This window comes from Lactuca virosa, chromosome 2, assembly GCF_052849685.1.
Source record: "Lactuca virosa cultivar CGN04683 chromosome 2, Lactuca_virosa_CGN04683_v6, whole genome shotgun sequence".
NCBI lineage: Eukaryota > Viridiplantae > Streptophyta > Magnoliopsida > Asterales > Asteraceae > Lactuca > Lactuca virosa.
The window spans coordinates 268,577,436-268,587,966 of NC_136427.1; the positions used below are offsets into that span (position 1 = coordinate 268,577,436).

Below are 10,531 nucleotides of genomic sequence, written 5' to 3' on the forward strand. Positions count from 1 at the left end.
GACGACACGAAAGTACTCCAACAAAGAACATATAAAGCAAATACTATTTGTTAATGCAATTTTGGTACAGGTCCTTACTAGGAAAGAACATGACCACGACTGAAATTTAGTCTTTTTTTTTTTTTTTTTTTATAATCATATTCAAACTTTGATGGATTAATTATTCATACAACTTGATACATATTGGAACTCAAACCGTACGAAACTCTTTATACTTTTAAGATGGTTAATAACAAAATAAATAACACCTACAAAATTGAATTCAATATTATTATTTTTTAATATTGAACTCATATCATGTGGGAGATTATTAAGGCTAAAGAGTTCAACAAACCTTGACCATTTCCTTTATGTTTCGCTTGCATACTGCAATTGTTTAAAAGTCCTGATTTTTTGAATAGTTGACCAAAACTTTAGAAAAAAAAAATAGAACATTTGAATCGTTCTTTACTGAATCTATGTCGCGGGAGATACGTTCTACTTCTATTCCAGAGAAAACAATACAATAATTAACTTTTAGGCTTTACTTTCATTCAATAAAACAAAATGCTGATAACACGTCATATTCTAAATTAATTCTTCGTCAATCAACGATTCAATTTAATCTAGAATTTTTCCTTATCCAAGAAAACTTAAACCAATTTTCCCTATATTCTTTTAATATTTAGACAATGAGCCCATGATTCATTCTTTCATTCAAATATACGAACCCAAAACAAAACAATTACAAGACTAGAAAGCATAGATTAAATAAAAACTAGCAATTTCAAACTATTAATATGGAAAATAAATCTTAACGACAACTTGTACATAACGGAAAATATTTTGATAAATTTACCTATGAAATAATATTAATAATGATAAACCGAATTCCAGTTATTTCTGTCTTTTCCTGTCATCTTCCTCTTCATCAGAATCACCATGCTCACGAAAACGTGGGTTTTTCTCCTGTTTTAATAAACATAAATAATCATAATTAAAAAATTGTTTTAATTAATTATCATACAAAACAAAATTCATTTTACCTGTTTGGAATCAAAATCAGAGTTTCTTCGAGTTTCATTTTCAGAATTCCTCTTGGCCACATCGGGCCCACGTCGATCTCGATCATCATCACGGTATCTCTTCCTTTGATAATCTAATATTTTTTATAAATAATTAAATTCAAGATATTTCAAAAAATAAATACAAAAAATATATAAACAAAAAAGTAATATTAATTAAATACCTCCTCTGCCATGCCTGTGGCCACCTCCCCCATACCCATGACCACCTCCTCCATGTCTTCCATCTAATTTCACAAAACTATTAAAATTTCCATAATAAATAAAATAAAATAAAATTGTGAACTTACAGTTGGCAGCCATGGGAGGTGGCTGAAAAGATCCCAATGATCCAACCCCATAATCAACAACCTGCCTTTGTTCTTCTAATTCTTTTTGCACCAATTTTCCATAACCACCCCTATGTTTGACCAGTCAAGGAAACCTCAACCAAAATTCCATCTACTTATGTTTTCACTTAATATAAAGGGTAATATGGTAATTTAGTCTCTCATCCAGATGCTTATTCAGTCTAAGACTAAATAAACCGTCTGAATGAGACCAAATGACCGTTTTACCCTTACATTCCAAAAAACAAACTTCTTAACAAATTTTAACATGAGAGGAGAAGGGCAAATAGGTAAATTTAACTCATTAAGTAAAAAAATAAAAGGATATCAGGATCATAATCTGTGCGGTATTCATCTCTAACTTGTCCACCACTACGGCCACGTCCCCATTGTCTTCCATCCTGAAACCCCCAATCAAAATCAACACGAATAGGCCGATCATCAAGAATTGTCCCACTTATGTATTTCACTGAATCTTCAGTGTCTTCCCTAGAATAGTACCTGATTTTTTTTTTTAATTTTTTTTTAAATAAATGTAAAACTTTATTAACTAAAATAAATCATTTATGATTTGTAAGGTGAAACGATTATATTACATGATGAAGCAGAAGCCACATGGTGTTTTTGTGTTCTTGTCTAAACCCATGACAATCTTTTTGATTTCTCCTGCACGAGAGAAGAGCTCATAAAGTTGCTCTTCAGTGGTGTAGAAAGACATGTTGCCAATGTATACAGTTGTTGAAGTTTGGAGTGCGTGTTCATATTCTTCTTGTGTTCCTGGAAACCTTCTGTCACGATATGCTGAAATCTTTGTTGGATCCTATAACATGGGTAATGAATACAATGCACACTGATAACTCATCCAAATAGTGGTAATTTAGTAATAGTAAAAACTGGATAAAATAAATATATTGGATGTTACCTTGAACAGCAACGCCATTGCACCTTATCTGAAAATGAAGACAAGTAGGATGTTACTCTCAAGTTAATATGTTTACAGAAACAACTCTGATGATGTTTAAAAAGATTGTCATGTTTACAGAACTATCTCATTTGTTGCATGAAATTATGGTACCTAATGTTACTCCGATTCCCCTAAAATGTGATAGTCAAACTGAGTAAGAGTAATTATCAATGCCTGAGCCCTAAAAATATTGAAATCGGTAATAGAAACGGATAAATGTGGTTTTTCTTTGGATTCTACAAGCATTTAAGGATCATTGGCACTTGAGCACAGGATTATTTAGAAGTCGGTTTCATTAAACAGTCTCTTTATTTGCAGAATGGCAATTACAAACAGAAAACTTAATTCAATTTGATGGCATAAACGAGTATAACCTAGTTTATTTGAAGTGATAATAGGAACCAGTTTTTTGGGCATAAAAAGTCATACAGTCGATTAATCACAGAATAGATACAATTTTTGAAGGTTTTGAAAGTTACCTTGTTGTTTCGATGTTGAAGATGGCGAGAAGAAGGGAGGAGTGCGGCTGTTGCGATCGGAGCGTGAAAGAACCGACGGTGTAATACTTGATAGATACTGCCCTTTTTTTTTCTGTTTACGGGTAGCCCAATCCAACCATTAAGTAGTTAAATACATACGGGCCGGCCCAAATAACCTTATTTCCATTCAATTTAAATCTTTCAAAAATCAAAACTAAAAACCTTACCTTCTTCCACGATCGATAGGGTTTAAAATCCCTCCAAACTCTTATCGGCAATGCCTGCTGGATCGCACGACCGTCGTTTGTAACTGGCGGCGCTCTGCTATCACTAGTACTCCGGCTCCGGCACCATCCCAAGGCTCTACTCTCGGCCTCTAGACCACCGCTCTCTGCCAAGACAGCCTCTCCGGTCTCCGTCTATCTTGCTGTTGTTCTTGCCCTCACTTGAGTCTCGACTCTTCTCTAATCGATTTAGGTTTTTCACCTCCACTGAATTTTCTTTAATTAAGTATAAGATTTTCATTTTCTATTTTTTTTTATTATTTAGTTGTCAAATGTGCAGAAACTACAGCGTACCTTTTGCTTTACTTTGCTTGTGAAATTTTCAATTGATAGTTACAAGTGTTCTGTCACTTTATTGTACATTTGCTATATTTTTTTTTTTTTCGATTTTGTTGCTTTTGAATGTATGAAAAAATAAGAACTCGTAGAGTTAGATATTTAATTATCATATTGTGCACTTAATGAATGGTTTTTAAAATCTATAAGTCATACAAAACATAATTTAATCTCATTATGAAATTATACTTTTTAGTTTTAGCATTATAAATTAGATGATGACAAAGGTTGGTTTTTAATAGTTGGCTTAATTTCATTTATATCCTCATAAACTTTTAATATTACGATAATATCCTTACAAATATTAAAACTACATATACCTCCATTTAAAACTATAAAATTTAGGTCTATATCCAAACTCATATTTTAATTAAGATTAAATCAATTTAATATTAAAAACTTATATAAAAATCAAACTATCACATAAGATTACTAAACTACCCTTTTTATGCCTTACGAAATCTCTGTGTATATCTTTCTGAAACTCCATCAATGCTCGCTTTTTTTCGCTTCATCCTTATACACACACAAGAGATTTGTTTATATATGTTATTTGATGATTCCTTTATCTAACGTCAAAAACCCAAAATGCATAAAAGGCCTATTTCACACACAAATATCAAATCCAATTGAAATTCTTTTCTTATAGTTTTCTCTTAGTAAATTAAATATCAATTCCTGTTTATTAAAAAGAAATCAAAATATAATTTATATATATATATATATATATATATATATATATATATATATATATGTTTATGTAATTTTTGGAATGGAAGAAAATGAAAAAGAAATAGAATTTGGTATTTAGATAATAAGTTAAAGTAAGTAGGAGTTGATATTTAATTTATTAATTATGAGAAAACGAAATAAGAAGAAAGTTAAATTGGATTTATGGTGCGCTTGACTGTGAATGGAAATAAGCAAAACACAAACATACACATCTATTGTATATGTATCGATGATGAAGCTAAAAGTAAAAACAGAGCCTCAATGGAGTTTAAGAATCATATACAAAGAGACAAACATTGGAAGATATGCTAAAAGTAATAACAGAGCCTCAATGCAGTAAATGGTCAGTGATTTTGTCCCCAATGGAAGCATCAAAATAATCTAGGATTGGGAGCGTTTTGTTTGGTTGGGAATTCAATGAGGTTTTGGCATGATAGTGATTCAGGATGGGCGGTCTGTTAGGGAGCCAGACCAATTGAGACTTCAGAATTCGGGTTTCAGGTAAGGTAGAAATGGTTTTCTGCAAGGGATTAAGGATTCGTTCATCATCGAATTGGGAGAGTTCTGCTAAGGATGGGTTTGGTAGCCTTGGAAAGGTCGTTGTATGTTCGGGGTTGTGGTTGTGTTGTTCAGGCTGTCTGGCGTGCTTGGGGATGGTAAGGAATGATTTCGAGCACGAAATCTAGTTTAAATGGGGGAGAGTTGTAACACCCGGAATCTTGAGGAGAATTGTTGGGAGTAAAGCCCCTTTTAGGGTTGGACACAACGTGTTGGAGGAACCAACACGGCGTGTCTAGATTTGAAGAAATGCGAAGATTAATGGACCAACATAGCATGTTGTGGTATCTTAACACGGCGTGTTGGCAGCTGGGAAGCAAACCCTAATTTTAGGGTGTTGCACCCTATTTAAAGGCCTTAAGTCCTCATGGATGGCCTCCTTACCAGCCTCCATTTCCACTCAAAACCTATATCATCCCTTAAGCTTTCTTGGTGGTGTTCTTGAGCCTTGAGTGGATTCTTGTGGTTGTTTTGTTCATTTCTAAAGGAAGCTTTGAAGATTGAAGGTGCTTAGCTTGGAAGGAAGATCATAGATACAGAATCTCTCCATTTCTTGCAGTCTCTTTGAGGTATCAAGTTTGCATCTTGACTTGTGTTTGATAAGATCTCTTCATGGCTAGTTTATTATGATTTTGGTCTCCTTTTCGGGTCCACGGATGGGTTGGGTTGTTTAAGGGATTGTTCTATCAGATCTGAGTTTGTTTTGGTATCCTTGAGCATAAAGGTGCAAGCTTTATGTGGAGAATGGTGTCATGCATGCTTTAAGCCCTCTATTAAGTCCCTTTTTAGCTTAAGAGCTTCATTTAGTCATGTAGGGATGTAAAGTTGGCAACTTTACGTGATAATCCATCTCAAGGAGGTCAGATCTATGTTTTGGGGCCAAGCCTTTATGGATTAAGTGCTTAATGGTTGAGTTGTTGAATCTCGGGCAAACACGACATGTTTGCAAGCCAACAAGGCGTGTTGGCTAAGGGATTTCCCGATTATCTGGATGATGGAAGAACACAGTGTGTCCTAGGGGCAACACGGAGTGTTTGGTCAACATGGGTTGTTGACTTTGACTTTGACCAGGAGTTTGATCAGGGTGACCATGAGTTATGTTGGGCTATGTTTGGGCATTAGGGTAAGGCCCATATAAGGGGTTTTGGCCCAATTTGGAAAATTGGGCCAAGTATGGGCCTTGAGTGATTATTTGGTTTTGGGCCTTTTAGATTTTGAGTTTGGGCCTCAGTTTTGGACCAAGCAAGGTTAGGGGTAAAATAGTCTTTTTACCCCAACTATGGATTTATGGATTATGGATTAGTATCCAATTATTAATTGGGTGTTGTTTTGATGTGACAGTTCGGGGATCTGTCAGCCAGCAGCTAGGGATTGTCTATGTGATTCGACAGTGCGAGGTGAGTCTCCTCACTAGGTTTAGTGGGTCGAAGGCACCAATGTCGACCCATGGTTTTATGTTAGGAAGCTAGATGTCCGTTCGACTCTTGCGCGTGTTATATGATGATATATTTACCGGGCAAGGCTCGATGTCAGGCGTGGCTTGAGGAGGTTATCGTATGTTAATTATCAGTATGTGTCTTATGATTACCGGGCGAGGCCCAATGTCGGGCGGGGCTCGATGACTATATGGAATGTTATAGTCTTTGTGATTATTGCATGTGTTAGTAGGTTGTATGTTTATATGATTATATGGTTATATGATTATGTGAGTATCGGGTGAGGCCCAATGTCAGGCAGGGCCTGGAGAATGACAGATCTGTAATCCGAGCGGGGTTCGATGACGGGCGGGGCCCGAGGCCGAGTGGGACTCGAGACTGGGCGAGGCCCAATGGAGGGCGGGGGCCCAGTATGTGATTTATGTATATGTGGTATGTGGTATCTTGGGGAACTCACTAAGATTTGTGCTTACGGTTTTCAGTTTATGTTTCAAGTACTTCCGTTTTCAAAAAGGAATGGCTCGGGTTGACTGCATGACACAAACACTTTATGTTCCGCGGTTGACCTTGTTCTGGGATTTATACTCTGATTGTAATGTATCTGTTTTGAAACAAGTAACTGATGATACTTCTTCTATAATAAAAATGAAATTTTATGTCAATATTTTTTTGGATGTTACATGTACCATAGTCGTGTTGCTCCCGGTAGGGTAGTTGGGAAGAAAATACACCAATATTTTTCATCAAGGTAATAGGCGTCCATTGTAACACCCGCAAATTCATTCTACACATAATAAGTAATAATTATTAAAATTAAATCATTGATTAGGATAATCTATAGTCGTGCGTGCTGCAGACTATATAATACGCGTTTCGTATTAAGGAAAAATAGGAAAAATCAGCCAAATCGTCCGTAAATCAATAAGTGCGCCCATATATATATATATATATATATATATATATATATATATATATAGAAAGTGCACGTCGTTCTGATCCTGAAAATATAAATTTCATAGAAATCCGACTCCGTATGAATTAGATATATAAAAGTCAGACGCGCACAAGGAATATGTGACGTTAAAAGTTACGAAGAGAATGGTAGAATTTACAAAAAAAAAAACAAAAAAAAAACAAAAAAAACATAGTCCATATGAAGGAGGTAGTAAGACTTCACGGTGTACCTTTAACGATTGTATCGGATCGTAACAGTTCGTTTCACATCAAGATTTTGGAGGAGTCTACAAGAGTAAATGGGTACGAAGTTGTGTTTAAGTACAACCTACCATCCGCAGACTGATGGTCAGAGCGAAAGAACGATTCAAACATTGGAAGATATGCTAAGAGCATGTACCCTGTAATTTCAAGGTAACTGGGATGAGCCTTTACCCCTGGTAGAGTTTTCCTACAACAATAGTTACCATTCGAGCATTAAGATGGCACCTTGTCAAGCTTTGTACGGTCAGAAGTGTCGTACGTCGTCTTGTTGGCTTGAGGCCGGAGAAAAGCAGTTTATGGGCCCCAGAATAGTCCATCAGACTACTAAAAAGCTAAAAGTAATTAGAGAAAGGATGTTGGCAGTTCAAGATTGCCAAAAGAGCTATGCTGACAAGAAGCGACGACCGATGACATTCGAAGTTGGAGATTCGGTGTTACTCAAAGTCTCACCGTGGAAGGGACTTATAAGATTTGGAAAGAGAGGAAAGTTGAGTCCAAGGTTTATTGGACCATTCAAGGTTCTTCATAAGGTTGGAAACCAAGCTTACAAGTTGGAATTGCCAGAAGAACTAGATGGTATTCATAACACTTTCTGTGTGTTGTTATTTGAGGAAGTTTAGGGGAGAAGTTCCCGATATAATTCCACTTTCGGAGTTAAGGATGGATGAAAATAAGAGGCTAATCGAAGGGCCTGAGGCAATTGTTGACCGTAAGACAAAGAAATTACGACGCAAGATGGTCGACTTAGTGCTTGTGCAATAGAAACATACGCATGGGCCGAACCTCACCTGAGAAACATAAAGTGACATGATGAGTCACTATCCACATCTGGTTGTTGATGCATGATTCCAGGACGAAATCATCCTAAGGATGAGAGAATTGTAACGTCCATATTTCTAGGCTAAGCATTATTCTAATGATGTAATAGTTAGGGTCAACAGTTGTAACCTATTTTGAAGTAATGAAGAGGAATTATTTCAGTATTAAGTGAATTATGTGATTTTATGTGCATTATACTTGCTATTAACGATGTAATAATAATAATAATAATAATAATAATAATAATAATAATAATAATAATAATAATAATAATAATAATAATAAACGCCAATATCTATGAAGAAAGTTGAAGTAGTCGTAACAAGTATATCGGGGATATAAGGAATGTTGAAATCTGACTTATAACGAAGAAGTTATGACATGTCGAAGTTTTGCGACAAAACCGGCACGACGCTGTGTATCGTAAAAAAGTGAGTTTGCAATAAAATACTTTTTAGCCTTAGGGATCTAAACTAAAGTCGTAGTATACGTTAAAACGAGAACGTGCATAAAAAAGAACGTCCAAATCTGATTTCGTATGAGGAAGTTATGATTTTTCTAAGATTTGGCATAACAGTGTGCAACCCGGAAACCGAATTTTAAATCGATCGATTTCTAGCTGACACAACCTAAATGATAATTGAAGATCTCCTTAATAGAAACTCAACGATATAAAGACAAAGAAAAACGGAGGTCGGATGACAAAGTTATGAATTTTTAACGGACTTTATCTGTCTAAGCCTGTTAAAATATAACTTCAAAAATAAAGTCAAAATTAGCCGACGGAGTCTAAATGAAAGTTGTAGATCATGTCGCTACATACGTGTGGATATAAAGAACGTCATAAACGAAGCTCGTATGCGAAAGTTACAGAATTTAGAAGTTTATTAAATTATAAGAGGAAGCTAGGCTGACATGTGGCCGAATCCTGGCCCTCACTTTCTCCCCACGGTCTCGCATGCGATGCCGACACCTTCCCCCTCGTACACGTAGTGTACTCCGAAATTACACCCAGCGTACCCGAAGCCTCCAACCTATAAATAGATGCGAGCAGCACCCCATTTCTTCACACCAAAACCCTTCTTTCTCTCTCAATACTCTCAGACTCTCCCTCCCCTTCCCTAGTACTTCCCAAGTGCTAGAGGCGAGTCCCGGAGCGCCAGAAGGCTCTGAGAAGAAGAGCTTTCGGCTCAGAAGTTCTGCCCCCGCAGAGCCCGGTTCCTAGTCAAACCTCATTGTAAGTGAGTTATGCTTACCCTACTATAAGTATAGCTTATGTTTAAGTTCATTATCGTTATTATGAACCTATAAACAATATATGCACTAAGTATAATAAAATATAAAGTGTTATTATAATACATTTTAACTGCTCGCGGTACGAGAAATCTGGTTTGAAGGGCCGCATAGGGTTGTCGGATTTAAGAACAACTTTAAAGCCAAAATGATCCTTCCCTCTGGTGTTTCATGTCTGGACCTTGTATGTACATAGTAGTTGAAAAGTATTGTTTAACACTTATAAAACAATATCGCTCATAAATCTAGACTAATAATTAGTCGCAATAAAAATTAGACTAAAATCTAGTGGTAATAATACTAGGTTTCGTCGAAGGAAAATAAAATTGTTAGAAGCGAAGCGCTGCCCGAGTTTGGAGTCATCACTTAAACAAGTGAGTGCGTAGTTACTTTCATCTTACACATAGATATGAAGTATTTAATATAAGTTACGTGTTATGTGTGCATATTATCTGTGTACTTGATATTTATGTTGATTGAACAAAATATACATGTTTTACTTGATTTAAACTGTATATGTATTTTATATCTATAATTATGATGGGTAAAGATGGGTAGATGATATAGATGATAAAATAAATGATGAGAGGTCTCAATGTTTACGATGATCCAGTCATCTAGCGGAGTATAGATGAAGACCACGAACTATTCTAGACAGTCCAGTGGAACGCTAGCAGGCTCGCAACTTGTAGGTGTTTATTTGAACTACGTGTTCACCAGGTGTACTCCATCCCCCTCATGGTTGCCTTATTTGACATATATTGCTGAGGAATCCCCTAAGAAGTGTTCTCATCCCGATGAAAATCCTTAGGCTAGGTCCCTTGAATTAGATGCTTTAGGGACAAAAAGTGAGGATAACGGGAACAAGTAATCGGGTTGATTGATTTGATGAAATTAATAAACTTAATTATTATGGGTTGAAAACCCTATGTGCTCATCAGGCTCCCAAGTCTGACCCACCCAGTTTCTTGTATTACAGGTAGTGGCACAAGAGCATAGATGCGATGATCTGATGAGAG

At 36.0% G+C, this 10,531-nt stretch overlaps 1 protein-coding gene across 1 annotated transcript; it reads right to left on the bottom strand.

Moving 5' to 3' along the window:
- Nucleotides 1-746: 746 nt before the first annotated feature.
- CBP20 (CAP-binding protein 20) lies at nucleotides 747-3,425 on the bottom strand. The gene is made up of 9 exons (XM_079080467.1): nucleotides 3,064-3,425; nucleotides 2,837-2,948; nucleotides 2,316-2,343; nucleotides 1,990-2,213; nucleotides 1,719-1,894; nucleotides 1,355-1,465; nucleotides 1,229-1,291; nucleotides 1,026-1,138; nucleotides 747-948 (listed from the first exon to the last, which is right to left on the bottom strand). The coding sequence occupies exons 3-9, from the start codon at nucleotides 2,331-2,333 to the stop codon at nucleotides 877-879; spliced, it is 777 nt and encodes a 258-aa protein (XP_078936593.1). The 5' UTR covers nucleotides 2,334-2,343; nucleotides 2,837-2,948; nucleotides 3,064-3,425; the 3' UTR covers nucleotides 747-876.
- Between the last annotated feature and the right edge of the window lie 7,106 nt (nucleotides 3,426-10,531).

What these genes read in the sequence shown, in the direction of transcription:
- CBP20 (XM_079080467.1), bottom strand. An exon ending in CACAGATTATGATCCTGATA is followed by an intron (nt 1,466 to 1,718) that starts TCCTTTTATTTT and finishes TGGTCAAACATA; the next exon opens with GGGGTGGTTATGGAAAATTG. An exon ending in ACCTCCCATGGCTGCCAACT is followed by an intron (nt 1,292 to 1,354) that starts GTAAGTTCACAA and finishes TTGTGAAATTAG; the next exon opens with ATGGAAGACATGGAGGAGGT.